This window comes from Rhododendron vialii, chromosome 8a (assembly GCF_030253575.1).
Source record: "Rhododendron vialii isolate Sample 1 chromosome 8a, ASM3025357v1".
Classification (NCBI taxonomy): Eukaryota; Viridiplantae; Streptophyta; class Magnoliopsida; order Ericales; family Ericaceae; genus Rhododendron; species Rhododendron vialii.
Genome location: NC_080564.1, coordinates 24,691,602 through 24,708,392, shown reverse-complemented (window position 1 = coordinate 24,708,392; position 16,791 = coordinate 24,691,602). Strand labels below are relative to the sequence as shown.

General features: G+C 38.6%; 2 protein-coding genes across 6 annotated transcripts; one reads left to right on the top strand and one right to left on the bottom strand.

Moving 5' to 3' along the window:
* Window positions 1–3,767: 3,767 nt before the first annotated feature.
* On the bottom strand, window positions 3,768–9,842 carry LOC131336499 (uncharacterized). 4 transcript variants are annotated; one of them, XR_009202853.1, is made up of 3 exons: window positions 7,838–8,167; window positions 4,511–4,745; window positions 3,768–4,418 (listed from the first exon to the last, which is right to left on the bottom strand). XR_009202853.1 is itself a non-coding variant. In XM_058372369.1 (3 exons), the coding sequence occupies exons 1-3, from the start codon at window positions 9,429–9,431 to the stop codon at window positions 4,360–4,362; spliced, it is 342 nt and encodes a 113-aa protein (XP_058228352.1). In that variant the 5' UTR covers window positions 9,432–9,842; the 3' UTR covers window positions 3,768–4,359. The 4 variants fall into 4 exon arrangements, 2 of the variants coding, with proteins under 2 accessions (XP_058228352.1, XP_058228351.1); XR_009202854.1 differs by lacking the exon at window positions 7,838–8,167 and adding an exon at window positions 4,851–6,365; XM_058372369.1 differs by lacking the exon at window positions 7,838–8,167 and adding an exon at window positions 9,384–9,842.
* Window positions 9,843–13,502: 3,660 nt separating this feature from the next.
* Window positions 13,503–16,422, top strand: LOC131336538 (uncharacterized). Of its 2 annotated transcripts, none has more exons than XR_009202861.1 (2): window positions 13,503–13,807; window positions 16,110–16,416. XR_009202861.1 is itself a non-coding variant. In XM_058372413.1 (2 exons), the coding sequence occupies exons 1-2, from the start codon at window positions 15,695–15,697 to the stop codon at window positions 16,131–16,133; spliced, it is 357 nt and encodes a 118-aa protein (XP_058228396.1). In that variant the 5' UTR covers window positions 15,575–15,694; the 3' UTR covers window positions 16,134–16,422. The 2 variants fall into 2 exon arrangements, 1 of the variants encoding a protein (XP_058228396.1); XM_058372413.1 differs by lacking the exon at window positions 13,503–13,807 and adding an exon at window positions 15,575–16,027 and having other exon boundaries at window positions 16,110–16,422.
* The last annotated feature ends 369 nt before the right edge of the window (window positions 16,423–16,791 follow it).

Below are 16,791 nucleotides of genomic sequence, written 5' to 3'. Positions count from 1 at the left end.
TTAGGGTCAAATTAAGTACTTTGTTTCCCATAAGTAGGTGAAGTTACAATATGTAGTTATTTGTAGTAAGGAATTTGGGCAAAGCCGCAAAAGTATACCACAAAATAGAATTAGAATGGCATTTCATAACTTCACATCACAATAAAGGATGAAATGTATATTTGGAATAAAAATGGGTGCAAAAAGCATCATGCAGTACATTTTTTACACCATAATACAAATGGGATATGTGTCATCACACAACATATTCTTTCCTGTTCAACCTTCTTATACAATATACACAAGAAGCAAATATTATTGGTAACAACGAGTGCATATTTTTCCGAGAAAGATTATCTCTCTTGATTTTGTCCCCTGCAATGAGGATCCCCTTCTTACACTTTTTTCCCACTCAAAGATTTATTTTAAGCTCAATAAAAATTTTCATTTTCTGTTTATATGTTAGGATTTGAAGGTTGTTGGGTTTGGTTGAGCCAACAAAACCCTGTTTTCCTTGATTGTTGGTTGTAAAGGCAGTGACTGAACCTATGGAACACCCCTTTGTGGACTGCAAAGGTTTTGGGTGAACCTAGTGAAAACTCATTGACTCAGTGTAATAGCAGTTTGAAATGTGTAGACAAACAACTGTCAAAACACTTGTGCTTGTCTTGCCTTTTGTTCATGCTATGATTTCTACGTTGCTCTTGCGGTGAATGTGCATGATGAATGTCTAAAATTCCACATGGTTAATTCAATTGACGAACTTATTGAGTTATTGGTATATTGCAGACAACATAGAAGTGAAACTTCTTAAACACCAATACAAAATACATACAATAGAACCCAACAGAAAAAGAAAAAGAAAAAGAAAAAAAAGAGAACTTTTTATGGACACCCACCAGTTGAAAACAAGTGAGTTTGAGATAGACGTCGAGTAGGATAAATAGGACAGAATTTGCTAGGACACTTCCACAGTTATTCCTACTGAAGTCAATAATGTCATACATAAATCTCAAAAGAAATAAAGAAAAACGAATTTCATGCATAATACCCTCAACAACTCCATCATATTGCTACAAATGAAGCAAACAAAGATATCCTAAACACAGTTGCTGTCAGAGATGATGACTCAATATGAGGAAGGCTAATGTAACTCACTTTATAGCATGGACTTCATAATCCTTTTAATTCAGTATAGCATTGCCTACTTCTACTTGTGATCTATTGATTGTTTCTAATTTTACGCTGTTCATGAGTTATTCATCAACTATGTTTTCTCAAACAAGCGAGAGAAATTCTATCAGGAATCCATTGCTGTTCGTGTGAAACCAAATTTAAAAGAAAAATCTTCATAGAAGAAGTCCATAATAGCATTTCCAACTTCCACTTTTGATTGCCTACTCTACTTCTACTTATGATCTATTGATTGTTTCTAATTTTATACACTATAAGACTGCCAAATTCATGAGTTATCCATCAACTACGTCGTCTAATACCAACGATAGAAATTATATCCAGAGTCAATTGCCATCCGCATAACACCAAATTTAAAGGAAAAAACTCAATAGTAGCAGGTGGCAGGCACGCAAGCTGGCCCAGACATATCAACAATCAACATAGAAATTTATCAGTGAACAAATCAAACAACAATTGCTATTATCCCCTTCCAAAAGCTACAAATCCTAAGGAACTTATAAATTATAGAAATTCCCACACGATCAGCAAAATTTCTCTTGGAAACCTGAAATTGTGATATTTCTAGCTGCAGGCTTAATTACACGGCCAATGAAAAGGAAAATCTGAAACGACGTCCAGATTTTGCATGCTAAACATATAATTGAAACATAAACGAATAAATTGCATCAACGTATATACAAATCGTGTGTAGATACGTACAGATAGAGAGGGGGGAGAGAGAAAGCTGACGGAGGGATCGTGATCGTCGCTCAATTGGAAAATCTTGGGTGAATCTACTGTGTGTTTGTAGGGATGGAGTATAATTTAAAGAACGTAGACGAGAGAGAGAGAGAGAGAGAGAGTCCACCGCAACAGTTACATTCCGGTCCGTTATGCTGACTAGACGGTGTATCATCGTACATATCCACTTTTGTCCGTTTTGGATCCGTACAAAAAAGTGGGTCAACATTACCCTTCTCTTTTATTGGTGGTTGAAATAGTATAGACACCACTACAAAGTGATGTTATACTTATCATGCAATATATTTTTTAGTAAGCATGACATCAACTTTGTGATAGGATGCACGTCATTTCAACCAATTAAAACGAGAATAATGTTCACCCTCTTGAGTGGAGAGGCGGGTGAACAAAACTCAACTCACTTGGGGTGGTCAAATCTCAAGTCCTATTTGCAATCCATTTTCCCAGCAGCGCTACAGCCACCACGCCATACGGTGGCCGGCCACCACACGTCGTGTGAGACTCACTTTAGATTCTACACGGATTATTCAAACCGTTAAATAATTTAAAAAAAAAAATTGAGTGGACATCACGAAACATTAGCTCGATCCGATATGTGTAGATGCTCCGATCAAGCTTTCAAAGATGAGAAGCTTGATCTGAATACCTACACATATTGGATCGAGCTGATGTTCTGTGATGCAAACTCAATTTTTTTTAAAAATTATTCAACGGCTCGAATTATTTGTACGAAGTTCGGAGTGGATCCCATAAGCTGTGCGGTGCCCGTAAACTTTCTGTTTTACATACAACTCATCATCTTCTTCATTATTTCTTTTTTCGGTCTTGCTATTGTCAGTCCACTGGGCTGACGATAATATACTAAAATACAAAAAAAACACATATTTTTGTGTATTTTTTATACCTTTCATACACATTCACATATTCACTGGGCTGATTTTAAAATTTTCCTTCTTTTTTTTTTAACAAATTACTCCATGAAATAAAAAAAATAACCTAAAACTTCCCAGTATACCCTTCCCAACAAAACCCAACACTAATTAGCCAGACTGTTTTCACTGTTCATCGTCTCCAAATCTTCTCCGATCATCTCAACCCATCTCGAACAGGTAAGGGATCTTAAATTCAGAGATTTTTATGTTCTCGACTTTGAGTTTGGATTTTGATGTAACATATTGACTTCGACTTTGAGATCGTCTCACTTCAAGTTCAGATTTTGTGCCCAAAATCTTAAATCAAAGTGGTATGGGGATTTCATCTAGTTCCAACGACTTCGAGTTCTAAATTTGGAACCGTAAATTGGATATCCAATTCCCAAAAACGCTGCAAGAACCGAAAGTTAACTTCTGAAATAATCAAAAGAACGCGGAAGTTGAGTTTCGACGACTTCGAGTTCTAAATATGGAATCGTAAATTAGATGTCCAATTCCAAAAATCGCTGTCAAAATCGAAGTTTATGTTTGAAATAATCAAAAGAATGCGGAAGATGAATTCCGAAACTTGTTCAGATGTTAAGTTTCGAATTAGGGCTGAAATCAAGAATTCAGCATTTTTTTCAGAATTGAATATCTGATCCTCTTCTTTTAGTTCTCAGTCTTTAAGCTGATCCACTCCTCGACGATGACACCTCCCCTACGCCCCCCTGTCTATATATACACAGTCCCTTGGAGATCTCTCCTTTTGCAAAAAATGCGGACTTCTTTTTTAAGCCGTTGATTCATCCAATGACCACCAAAAGAGAGGAGTTGGGGGGTTATTATGAAATAACTCTTTTACAAAATAAAGACCTACTTTCGAGTTTTAAAATAATGAATTTACGAAAATAATATTTTCAAATTTTTTATGCAGTGTTTGTTAAACCGCATCAAAATCTAACAAACAAGATTCATACACAATATTTTTGATTGTGGAATACAAACCCACTTTTTTTTTTGTCCATAAGTAACATTAACGTATTCCAGAGGTATTCAAGGCCAACCCAACCTAAGCATTCCCACCTTAACTTCTTCCTTGTCGTCGTCGGACCCTTTTCATGTTCATCATTATTTCATCTCGAACCTTTCTCATGTTGGAATCATTTGCATGTAGCGGAAATTGTATGTCTTCAGCGGCCTCCATTTGGGCGTATCGGGGATCAATGTCCGGAATATCATCGTTATCGTAGTTTTCTTCATCATGCAAAGCTTCTTGCAACTCTTTGTCGTCCGGACAATTGCGGATTATGAAGTTGTGTATGCTCATGGAAGCCAGAACATACTTCTTGTGAAGTGTCAATGGATAATATGTTGGAATCTTCATCATCCGCCACCAATTTTTCCATACCCCAAACGTTCGCTCAATGACAGATCGAAGCGACGAGTGCCACCTATTAAAGTATTCGTAGTCGCCCAAGTGTCGTCTCACTCCGCGCTTAAAATCCTCTAGGTGGTACATGTGCCCTTTCTACGGTGCCATGTATCCTTTTGCATTAGGGTAGCCACCATCCACTAAATAGTACTTGCCTGAAAACCGAAAAGAAAGAAAAATGAATACAACTAGCTCATAAGTGCATATTTATTTGAAATAATAAAACTACAACTAACAACATTTTTACCTTCCGGTGGATGCGGAAACTTATTCTTGCCTTTACCATGAACACATTCCTTGAAAATTAAATAATCATGCATCGCTCCTTCCCACCCCGGCGAGGCAAATGTGAAGCATAGATCAAAGTCGCACACAGCTATTATGTTCGTAGTGTGGCCCCCCTTACGTCTCCAGAATTTTTTCGCATCCTTTGGTTTAGGCTTGCAAAATACATGAGTACCATCCATAGCCCCAATGCAATCCTGTAAACGATTTCCGTAACACATTAGGTTACATGCCAACGTCAGTAACGACTTTTATGTTTTCCATTTAATGATTCAAGGCAAAATTTAAAAAATGCTTCGTACCTTGAAATGTCTGTACTGAGGTCTAACTTGCAAGTAAGGATGTGGTCATTGTAATCCCCTGTTGGCTTTATTTCGTCCACTGCCAATTTTAACATACATTTTAGGACTTTGTTGATCTGCCTCGAACAAGTAGCTTGCCCATGTTGGAATTGTTCCTGGATCTGCTTAAGGGTCTATCCACGCAATAAGGACAAAAATATTGCAAGGCTCTCAATTACGCTGACCTCACGTTTTGTTCCTATGTGGAAGCCATATTTGTTAACCATTTCATTGCATAGCATTCCGAACACTTCCTTTTTCATCCAGAATACTTCAGGACACTTTCTAGGATTGTCGGAATTTAATGTTGACATCACCCACTCCAAACCGCTGTTGGCCGATGTAAGGTACGGTATCTTTTGTTTTTTGTTCGGGCGGTTTTCATCGACTTCCTCCATTAGCATTTGTATGACATACAAGTCTTGTTGATGCACGACATTTTATGAAATCTTTGTTTTTAATGCCCTTCTCCTCATCTGATTCCTCTTCGTTATCGTCCTCCTCATCCGACTCCTCTTCGTTCCCCTCCTCCTCATCCGATTCCTCTTCATTAACCTCCTCCGTAACCAAACGTGTATTACCCATGGGATATGCTTCGTCTGAGTGAATTTGTGAAGTTGAAGGTGTGTCCCTATTACAAATTGCGTATCTCGTTCGATCATATTCCCCCCATATTGACTTTCTTTGTTACGAAACCGAGCCCATTGATTCGATGTTCCTTTAAGGGATGTTCTACCCTGTTGATCCCCCCATTCTGGCCCACCATTCCAAGACCCATCCCATGTTGATGCATTTGATGGTTGAGAGAAGTTCGATGTGTTTTGTACAAATGTAGGAGTACCTGACCCATACCAAATCCCTTGGTTTGCATTGGACGAGTCAATGGGGTTTTGCAATGACAACCGTTCAATCCCATTAACTAACATGGATGTGTTGTCCGCAGTGTTGTACTAATTGTTATATGCATATCTGTCTTGGTCATTGGGGACATCTGCATAACGACCAAAGAAATTGTTTCCTACGCCAGCGTTTTCATTGTTGTTAGCAAAATAGTTACCTCTTGACGGATACATGGCCCCTATGCAGTGAAAACCCATGTAAAGTCATTACAACCTTACGTACGATAATATCTTCCTTTTGGGCAATCAAACAACAAACTTGCTGTGCTGGTGTGGTTTTCTGTAGAAAGTGGACTTTTTTTGAATTAGCTAGTAGTGGAGGTGGGTTTATTTCAAGACAGTTTTGAAATTGACATGATCAGTAGAGGCAAGAAATTGACGGGGCTCCTGAATTTGAAAAACCTGTGGCCACGTTTTGGTAATGCCATTCGTGGTGAGAGAAAACAGAAAGATTTGAGAGAAAGGGAATCTAATGGCTGGAAAAAAAGTTTGGTTTAAGAAGATTTTGATAGAGAATGAAACAGATGGCCGGAAGAACTATTGGTAGATGGTCAATCAGTGCAAACACAAAGGGACAATGTAGAGGACCAATTAGATCTCATCTAAACCCACCTTTTTGCTGAGATTTCAGTGGAAAACAAAATCGGATCAATTAAAACCCATTTTCTGAAGGTAAACTATGTACAATAATGGTAATACTCGACTGTTGTGCAATAATAAATTTTTTTAACCATTGCCACCATAACTTTGCAGGTCTATTAACAAAAAAACGAAAACGGAGAAATCCATATTAAAGCATTTGTGCAATAATATTTGCAGGTCACCAATTTTTGTTTCTTTATGTTAGACAGAGAGATGGAGCTACAAACATGAGTATCAACCATTGAAATAACAGATTATGATAACAGTACCAAAGTTACTGCCCGACCAAATTCCAACATACATTACCAAACAACTGCCACAAATTCGGCTTAACAGTACATTAAAACAGCTCAAAACAACACTGCAAAAAGTTAACAGATTATAATCCCAAACAATACCCGAATTAAAATTGTACGAAAGTTCAAGTCTAGTACCCCATACGGAAGAAGCCACAATAACAAACGAACAATGGCGTGGAGTTTTGTAAATTTGGCCAAAGTGCTAATGGTAAGAACCATGAGGGAATTGGGAACCATGTGGGAATGGCGGACCTTGACGGAATGGTTCAGACTCATGACGGAATGCTTCGTAACCCAGAGGGAATGGGGGACGACTTGGTGGGAATGGTTGATAACCCTCAGGGAATGCTGCAAATCCCTGCGGAAGAAGGGGACCCCGAGGGCATGGGGGACAGGGAGGGAATGGGGAAGGTTGAAGGCCTCTCTTTTCAGGGGAAGCCTTGAAGTACTTGCCTACGGCCAAAGCATGTTCTCTCTGAAACCATTTAATCATTAGGCTAGTGGTCTGTACCTCACAGAAAAAAATAATTTTATGTTGTTGTCTTCCAAAAACACTACAAGCCCGAATAAGAAAATCTTCGTTTTGACCCTCATTTTCGAAAAAGGGAAGGGTTTTAATTTTTTTGACACAGTCGTCGACTCCCCATCTTCCCGAACGATTAATCATTATACTTGGGGTTAACTTGAAACGGTCAAGTGATTGGGCAATGGACCCGGAATCATAGTCACTAGTCTCGTTAAACTTGCGCTTTCGCGCAGAAGACCCACTGCCCAATTTTGACGTTTGGCCTACTATTTTGTTTGCCCTTTCTACTAACCCGTGTCGTAGTTTGTTGTAGTCGTCGGCTTGGGGGACTGACCCATGAAGGCCACGCGGTCCATCCGACTCATCGGATCCCTCTGCAATGTCGTCAATGCCATCACCTGGAAACATAGCGTCTTTTCCCATAGCCGTAACATCTCGAAAGACGCGGTCCATGAGTTGCTCATGTTCCAAACCCTTCTCTTCGAATTTCGCAACGTTACTATTTCGCTGCAATGAGTACAATAGAAAAACAACACAACAAAATCAACGTCGTAGTAAACAGAGGGAGAAAAAGTGTAGTACCTAAATTGTGCAAATATGAGCCGAATGCAACACACAAATGGATCTTCAAACCTTTCTTTTGGGTAAAGATTTCTTCAAAACAATTTTATACATGTTAGTATTTGTATTTTTCACAAGGACACCAAAATGTCATACTGGCATATATGGAAAAAATGGTGGTGGAGGGTGGGGCATTGGATTCCCTTTTTCGTACTTCAATTGAGCCATACAAAGCCACTATTTGCAGCAGTGAATACCCTGTGGAAAGGACCCAAAAAAAAAGGGGGAGGGGGCCCCTCACATGCACTCAGGTTGTACTTTAAACATAGAGCCAAATACCCCATAGAAAGGACCAAAATAAAAAGGAGGGGGGTGGGGGGGCGGTCACATGCACACTCAGGTTGTACTTTAAACATAGAGCCAAAATATATCAGTAGCAAATATCAATGAGAGAATCCTTTTAACAGGTATTTGATTCCCTATTCCACAAAACCAATTCAATGGTGGTACTATACATGCAGAGTAAAGTGTTGGACAACTCTAGTATATGTTGGGTAATAGATGTGCATACCATTACCCTCTTTAAAGTACACTGATTGTAATTTGTGCATCATGTGCAGTGGTAACATGTCAGAGCCAGGAACTGCTCAAACGACCATATTCTATGGGGGACGAGTGATTGTGTTCAACGATTTTCCAGCAATACAAGGCAAATGAAATCATGCTTTTAGCTAGCAATGGAAGCACCCACAATTTGGGCACGTATGCCTCGACCCCAGTCCAGAAACCAATCGAACCTACTAATATGGTTCCCACTAACCCAAGCATTCTGTCTGATATTGGAACCTACTAAAATCTCTATCTGTTTTGGCCATAATCGCTAATGATAAATGTTTCGCACGCAAGAGTTTTACTAAAAAGCTGAAGCAAAAATCATCTAAACACTAATTAAACACTAATGAGGCATGGCGATGGACAAATAGCATTCCAAAAATCACACTTTAATGTCTTTTGAAAACTCAGTATTCGGCTAAATGAAACGCCTGAATTTGAGGTCCAACTCCACCATGCACGAGCAGAAGGCCCATTTAAAGAAGGGGACAGTCAACTAAAAGCCAAGCCAAATCCCTTTTCAAATTAGTATTCACTTTCCAACAGAAACATAGTACCATTTTATTCCAAAAAAAACAAGTGCATGTGTGCTCCCACTTTCCAACAGAAAGATAACCAACACACTACAATACCTATGATTTGGAAGATAAGCCAAAAATCGTCTATTTTCTAGGGTGTTGTGTCCCATATTTTCTAACTCGTCTATTTCTAAGGTGTTACAAGTAGCATTGGACAGGAAAATTACTCAAATTTATGTTGAAATGGATGCTTTTGCTGCTGTCCAATTGATCATGGGAGTTCATCAACCCCGACACTTCCTAAGTAATACCCAAGACTCTTGTATGTTTCCTAATTTTATCTAACGCACCTGGTTTACGGAAAAAAAATATTCATCTAAAAATCAACATTCATAAAACACCAATACAGTATTTGCAAATGTAAAGTGTATACTTACAGCAATCATAGCTGCCCACCAGTGTTCAGGTCCTGTTATTTCACCCATATCAGGGTCCCTACCAAGTCCTGTTTGGCTGGTATCCTCCGCAACTAAAATCCATGCCTTCCACTCCTCCTTTAGTCGGTCGTGCTTGTTCTTTAATTGCTCCTTCTTATAGTTCAACGTTCCAGTTTTCCTAGAGAATGCAGTAACGATACGTTACCATCCTAGGGAGCTGAACCCGGTTAATACCCGACCAAATTCTTCGCTTTCTTCAGCACAAGCTTCAAGTAAGCACCTTGTGAGACTAGGTGTCCACTTGGCTCGATCTAAGACATTTCTATTTGTTTGTTGTGAAGCTTGCGAGATGCCCTTCCGGGGGCTTGTCCTAGTTCCCATCCCATGTCTGCCTCTTGGTGAGACCATGCTTGTTATCTGAATATTTGTTTAGTTATAAATGTGTAGGTTAAGAAAACGACCAACAACACATTTGTGTCCCAAAAAAAAGAAATATGCATTCATCTCCAAAACACAATACAAGTCCGAAATTTGACATCCATGTCCAAAATATTACAAGATCTTATGCAGTACAAGGATCATTACATAAAATAGTAGATACCAAATTACATACGCATTAGGACAATGAATAGTAGGACACATATTACAATCCCAATAACCATTACAACACGAATGCCATTTTTAATGGCTAATATGCAGCCACTTATGTTGTGGCCGTCGTAGTTGTAACCATGGGATGTTCTAGTGAAATCGCGTGACCTATCATCCTATGAATGAGCCGCAATCGGAATGCCTTCATCACACCAAGCAACCCACGTTGTGCAGGGCTACTCAAAAATCAAACAAGCAAAAGATCACATTCCCGTAAGACACAGTTTTTTTCAACAAACAAACTTGTTTGGTGGAGAGGCTTACAGGAATACGAGGGCACCTATAGTAGTGACGACCAGGGTTCTTTGCACGGGGGCCAGCTATTGTGGGAACACGGACTAGATCCGCAAGAGCATAGCCTTGTGGGCCATGCACAGGTAGAGGTGGCATTCGACGGAGCAGAAGCCATTTGGAGTGTGTGGAGAAATTGTTATAACTCTAAATAAGAAAAACAATTGCTCGTGAACAAGAAATTTGATTATTCTGTTAAACTTGTAATCCGTGATTAAGGGTATGCTTCATTTCGATTATTCTGTTAACTCAATGGAAGAAATCCATAGTTGGAGGCTGATAAGCAAAACGAAATTGACATTTGATGCAACATCACAAATTCCCTCAAGGGAATTTGTATAAATAAATAAATAATGTCAATTTTTTAGAATCTCCGTGTCCGTGTCTGTGTCCATATCCGTATCCGTGTCCGTACATCATAGCATGAAGGATTCCATTCCTCATATCATGAATAATCAATTCCAACATAACAAAGAGAATCACAACCACCCCTTAATATAATTCATTCATGCCATTAATCATGCTAAAAATTGCTTCGAATAATTATGTAAGTAGAAGTATGGTGTTGTGATTGTACTGGTTCAGCTGCTTATATAGAGAATTTTGGCTACACACATATATGTGATGAGCTTCAGAGAGCTCCTTCCTTACTGGATGGGGTTTCAGATAACATGCAAAAGAAATCTGATGCCTAATCTCAAGGACACAATTTTGAAACAGAGTTTGTTATAGTCTAAAAATTTAGTCTGTTGCCTCTCCTTTTAAATGTGAAAATGGCATAGTCAAGGTTCTGGTATGCATTATTTCTATCTATCCGCATCTATTTAACCTCAATTGCCATTACCAGCACCAAATATGTGAAATTATGAAATCTTCTTCATTTTGTGGCATCTTCGGTTTCCAACTGAGTAATGACATTTGTATCCATATGTAGTTGCATTAGCTTTGATCTACCCAATATCTGTTGCACTCTCCTCCCCGAACTCCTTTAGTGGACAAAGGAACATATCATCTATTTGAAAGGAATATGTGTTGACATCATCTCCTCTATGACCACTACCTCAACTACTAAATGGTTCTCCAACTCCACTCTTTTTTCTTTTTCTTTTTTTGTGGGTGGAGGTTGGGGAGAGGGGGGGTGACTGGGTGAGTTTGTAGAATGCGCATAGTACATTTCAGAGTGAACTACAATACGAACCTCTACACGTACAGATTAACAGATTTTGCTTCCTAATCTACTACTTCAATATGGTTTTGCGTGTGTTTTCCATTTCCTATAGGACAAATGTAACGTGAATGTATATGTTATGAAATGTTAAATACACATAACAGGAAGAAAACTTGTATCCAACAAATCACCAAGCAACATGAATCCCTGATCTCTCCAACAACATAGTTTAAAACCAGTACCCGTGAAGGGTATGCTTGAGTTCGATTATTCTATTAACTCTTAAGCTTTGAAGCCCTAAGATAACTTGGAAGAAAAATCAACACGCAACACACTATATATAATTTGCAAATGAAATGGTGGAGACAGATTTTCAGATTACTTACTGCAAATGTGGGGCTCGGACTCTTCGAGAATGGGGCAAAACGGAGCGGAGGAAGTCGATATGATCTTGATAGTGTGCGAAGCTCTGGTTTTGCAGAGAGAGAGAGAGAGAGAGATGGGGGCAACGGGAACTTGCTGCTAAGGATGAGAGATAGCGTTGCGTAATATGGAAGCCGGTTCTACCCTGCACACGGACAAAATGGTTGAGGGGCAAGAAAGACATTTCACACTTGGGCTGTGGGGAAAAACAAAACGTTGTTTTGGTCTTAGTTTTTTGAAAAATAAGAAGGGCAGCAGTTTGTGGAACGGGGCTTTTTATTGGACAAAAAATAAAAACTTTTTCAAGTTCTAGAACCTAGCCTAAATGAGGATGCGGTTTACGGGTCGCAGGTCAAACCACTTCCGTGCACGTTATTAGAATTTGGGTATTACACTAACCCTAACTTTTAGGTTTCACATAAAAATCGAACCCTAACAAACCCTAACCCTAATTGGCATTTAATTGGTGTTATTTTCGAAAGAGAGAGAACACAAAAAATCTGCAATTTTTCCAATTTGGAACCCTAAATTTTGGCGGTTTGAAGATGGAGAATCTAGGGCAAATCCGCAAGTTCAGAGAGAGAGAGAGACCTTGTTCTCCAGTCGATCTTCTCCTCCACTCGGTTCAGTCTTTTTCAAACTCGTTCTCCAATCGTCTCTCTCTCTCTCTCTCTCTCTCTCTCTCTCTTTGTATTTCTGTTTGGAACTTAAAAGGGGGAATGTTTTGACTCGTGATGTTGTTTAACCGGTTTTCACCCGCGACCCGTAACCGGCGTCCTTATTTAACCGGTGTCTGTATTTTTTGGCAAAATGAGGGATCCCCCCATAGGAAGGGGAGTGTGTGTGTATATATATGAGTCCCCTTCTTATAAGGATTACTTGATTTTAATAAAATGCGGACCTCCCTTTCCCGGTCGAATTTCGATAATCCGAGCCGCTCAATGTGTTCAGAACGTAATATTAAGGGTACCCACGAGAAATCAGCAAAAAAAAAAAGATTGGGAAGGGCTTCATCCGAGCAATTTTTGTTTATTTTTATCTAACGGTTCAAATAACAACTGCTCAAATCAAGCCCTTCGCGGTCTTTTTTTTTTTGCTGATTTCTCACGAGTACCCTTAAAATCATGTTCTGAATACATTGAGCGGCTCGGATCATCGAAATCCGATCGGGAAAGGCGAGAAATGGGGAGGTCCACATATAAGATCCTCATTTTAAGATCCTTACTTGAAGATTTCTCTAGTTTGGTTTTTTTAGATTTTTTTCTTCAATCGACTGGAAGTGAAGTGCTCGGCGATTTTTGAATATTTGATTCCAAATTTGTGGTAGATAAGAACCCATTTTGCTGTGGCTCTGGTTTTCGATTCGAGTTCCGATCACCATCGCGCTTCCCATGGAGAAGGAAGATGGAGATGACGATGGTGGAAGATGAGACGATGGATTTTATTTTAAAAGAGTAAGGATAAAATAGTCATTACACATCAGGGTGTTTTTGTATTATACTTGTCTAGTTTTTAATAGGTTGTACGGAGGAAATTGTGGGTTGCTAATAGAGAACCACCTAATCTCAAAACTATCTAACGTAGAGTGAAGATTATAACCCACGTCTTTATTACATAGGTTGCAAGCCCTTTGGCTTCTCCTAGGAGTTTCAAGCCTTTTGGCTTATCCCTGTTAATGAACTATCAATGGAGGATGATATATAATCTCTTCCATTGTAGTCATGAAGGGGACAAAAAATCTCTCTCAATTTTGTTGGTCTTAGGCTTTGGATGATAGTGTATAACACTGGTAGTATACACATCACTAGAGCACACTGGATGCGTGAGGTTCTGTCAGGCAAGCTCTCGACGAGGTAGAACACCATTACCGGTCTGTCATCATTACTTTAAGGTAACCTGAAATTGAGTTTCCGCTGCGTCAATTTCTAACAATGGTATCAGAGCTTTATTTTGGTGTTCTCCTCTTCTTATAGAGCTCTAATTTAGGAATTAGATATTGCCATATTTTCGCATGAATCTGTTGCTGTATTAAAATGGTGTTTTTTTAATCATCTCAGAATTGCTTCATATTTATATATTTAGTAGTTTAAAAGGAGGTGATCAATTCTAAAAAATTTCTAAAGTAGTTGTGGACCAGTTTGGCTGGAATTTGTGGTCAAAGTGTCTGAACCTGTATTGTTGACCACATATTTCACTCATAGTTTAGATTCGTGCTACGACATTCATATATTCAAAATCTTTGGATCAATACGAGTTCAATGGTATATCATATGCAATTTTTGGGGTTGTGTAGAGAGAGATTCACGAGACCCATTTTTCTGTCTTTTTCTATCTACTGTTTGCTGACGAAGAAGATGAATAGTGCTATTATGTATTAGGTTCTTTTATAACAAGGATGCGTTTGGTTACTTTTTTTATTTCTAGACTAGTTTATTGTCCATATCTTACTCATATGAACTCTATTTGATGCACTGTTTGCACCGACCGTTTTGAAATTAAATTTCCTATGCTTGAAATTTTCTTCTAGATTTTTAGGCCAAATTTTTTAGCGTGTTATTGGAAATTCATATGCTATATCTTGCTAGAAATTAGATATGGAAATTCAAAGGATTAACTGTTAAGCCTTTGGAAATTTTTTTTTTGGGAAAATTAGCCATAAGGACGGTAAAATAGTTTTCATTTAGGGGAAGGATGCCAGCAAAATAGATTTCAGTGGAGGTCCTTCAACTTTTTGAGTTTTTTAGCCATAAGGTCAAAACATGTTTAGGCACTTTTATAAAATTTTAAGGTACATTTTCATATGGTACTTATGGGTTTTAGGTATTTTCATATGCACATTTGTCTTTATGTTTGATTGCAAAATGTGCTTGTCCTTGAGCTCAAAAAATATAAATATGAGAGATTTTTGGCTAAGTCTCCCATTTTTTGGGAAATTGCAAATAAAGCATGTGCGAATTTCTAGATGGACTTTGCATGATATGTTGAATATTACATTTTTGGATTAATTTTTCCAGTATCCCATGTTAATTATTTATATTGTTTCATGGCCTCATGCTTTATAAACACCTAAAGTAGTGGGAGATTGTTCGATTGAGTTAAATAATTCCCGAAAACTAAAATTTAGTGCTTGATTAAATTAAATATTGACAAGAGTCACAAGTGGCGCAAGAGATGATTATAAGCTTACCAAGTTTTTGATCTTGCGACGTGTGAAAATTCGTATTTTTTTAATTTAGATTGTTGCGGCAAAAATTATGAATTATATATGTCTGTAAAATCTCTTTGCACAATTTTGTAGTGAAATGGCTTCCAAAAGCGTTGTCGATGATTTGAACAAGGGTGAAAAATTGGATAGGGAGAACTATGATATCTGGCACTGCAAAATTCAATATGTTTTGAATAAGCAGGAGGTCTTGGAGACCTTGACCCACTCTTCGACTGAGCCAAAGAGAGGAGACACTGAACAACACTAACTTGATCTTGCATCCTATAAGAACCGTCACAAGAAGGATTGTTGTGCACACTTTACCATGTTAAATCAGCATGAGCAACAATCTCCTTGATGAGTTTGATGAGTATCAAACTGCTGAAGCTATGTGGTAAGCGCTCAAAGTAAAATATGGTGGAACATTAGCCACTAGGCTTCATGGGTTAAAATGAAGCACCATCTTAGGGCAATGTCTAGCATGATTCACGAACTCAAAGCTGCTGGGAACAATCTAATTGATGAGCAGCAGGTCCAAGTTGTGATTTGCTCACTCCTTACTTTGTGGGAAATATGAGTAAGAACTTGACACATAATGAGAACCTTAAAACTTTTGATGATGTAGGGCGTCATTTACAATTCGAAGCTAAGTGCCTAAAGGCGGCTAAGCCGAATAGTTCTGCAAATATGGTTGAGTCAAATTCGCGCCAGGCATCCAGGCCTAAGCGCAAGTGTTTTGAGATCTCTAACAAACACGGAGGGGCTACTAGCCTAGCGCCCAAGAAGACTAAGATCATGAAGTGCAAGAGAGGAAAGCGCGATGGTCAAAAGAGCAAGGCTAAGTTGGTTTGCTATAATTGCAACAAGGAAGGCCACTTTGCTTGTGATTGCACTGAGTTGAAGAAGGTACAATGTGACTTTGTTTCTTGCATTATTTATGTAACTAGTCATGTTATGGTTGCTCACTCTTTCCCTATGTGGACTGTAGACTCTGCAGCAGCAGAACATATAGCGCAAGATCGGGTCAGATATGTGGAGTACCGTCAGATACCAACTGGGAGTTGAGACATTAAAGTGGGGAATGGAGCTAGCGTGGAGGTACTAGGCATTGGTACCTACAAGCTGGATTTGCGGGATGGTCGCACTTTGATCCTCCATGATGTTTTGTTCGCTCCATATATTCGTCAAAACCTTATGTCATTAGTTACCTTGCTTAGAATGGGTTTCAAGTTTGTCTTTGAAATTAATGATGTCTCAATTTATTTGAGCACATGTTTTTATGCTCGTGGTTTTGTTTCAGATGGTTTTATAATAATAGATATTGAATATCATGGTTATGATAGTTCAGTTGCTTTAATGACTATTTCTGATAATGTGTCTGATCATTCAATTATATGGCATGCTAGACTAGGCCATATAAAGAAAGACATGATGACCAGATTTGTAAGAGAAGGCCTTATAGTCCAGCTCACTAAAGTGTCTTTGCCGGCATGTGAACATTGTTTAGTAGAAAAGTCAATACGAAAACCGTTTGGAAAAGCTAAAAGAGCACTTTTCCTTTGCAATTAATCCACTCTGACATCTGTGGCCCAATGAATGTGAGGGTGAGACATGGGGCTTCCTATTTTATTACATTTATTGACGATTTTCCGTGATATGGTATTGTTTAT

What these genes read in the sequence shown, in the direction of transcription:
- LOC131336499 (XM_058372368.1), bottom strand. Translation starts at nt 7,930, where the DNA reads ATGTATAAAATTGTTTTGAAGAAATCTTTACCCAAAAGAAAG. An exon ending in AATCTTTACCCAAAAGAAAG is followed by an intron (nt 7,763 to 7,888) that starts GTTTGAAGATCC and finishes TACTCATTGCAG; the next exon opens with CGAAATAGTAACGTTGCGAA.
- LOC131336538 (XM_058372413.1), top strand. Translation starts at nt 15,695, where the DNA reads ATGAGTAAGAACTTGACACATAATGAGAACCTTAAAACTTTTGATGAT. An exon ending in ATTGCACTGAGTTGAAGAAG is followed by an intron (nt 16,028 to 16,109) that starts GTACAATGTGAC and finishes TGTGGACTGTAG; the next exon opens with ACTCTGCAGCAGCAGAACAT.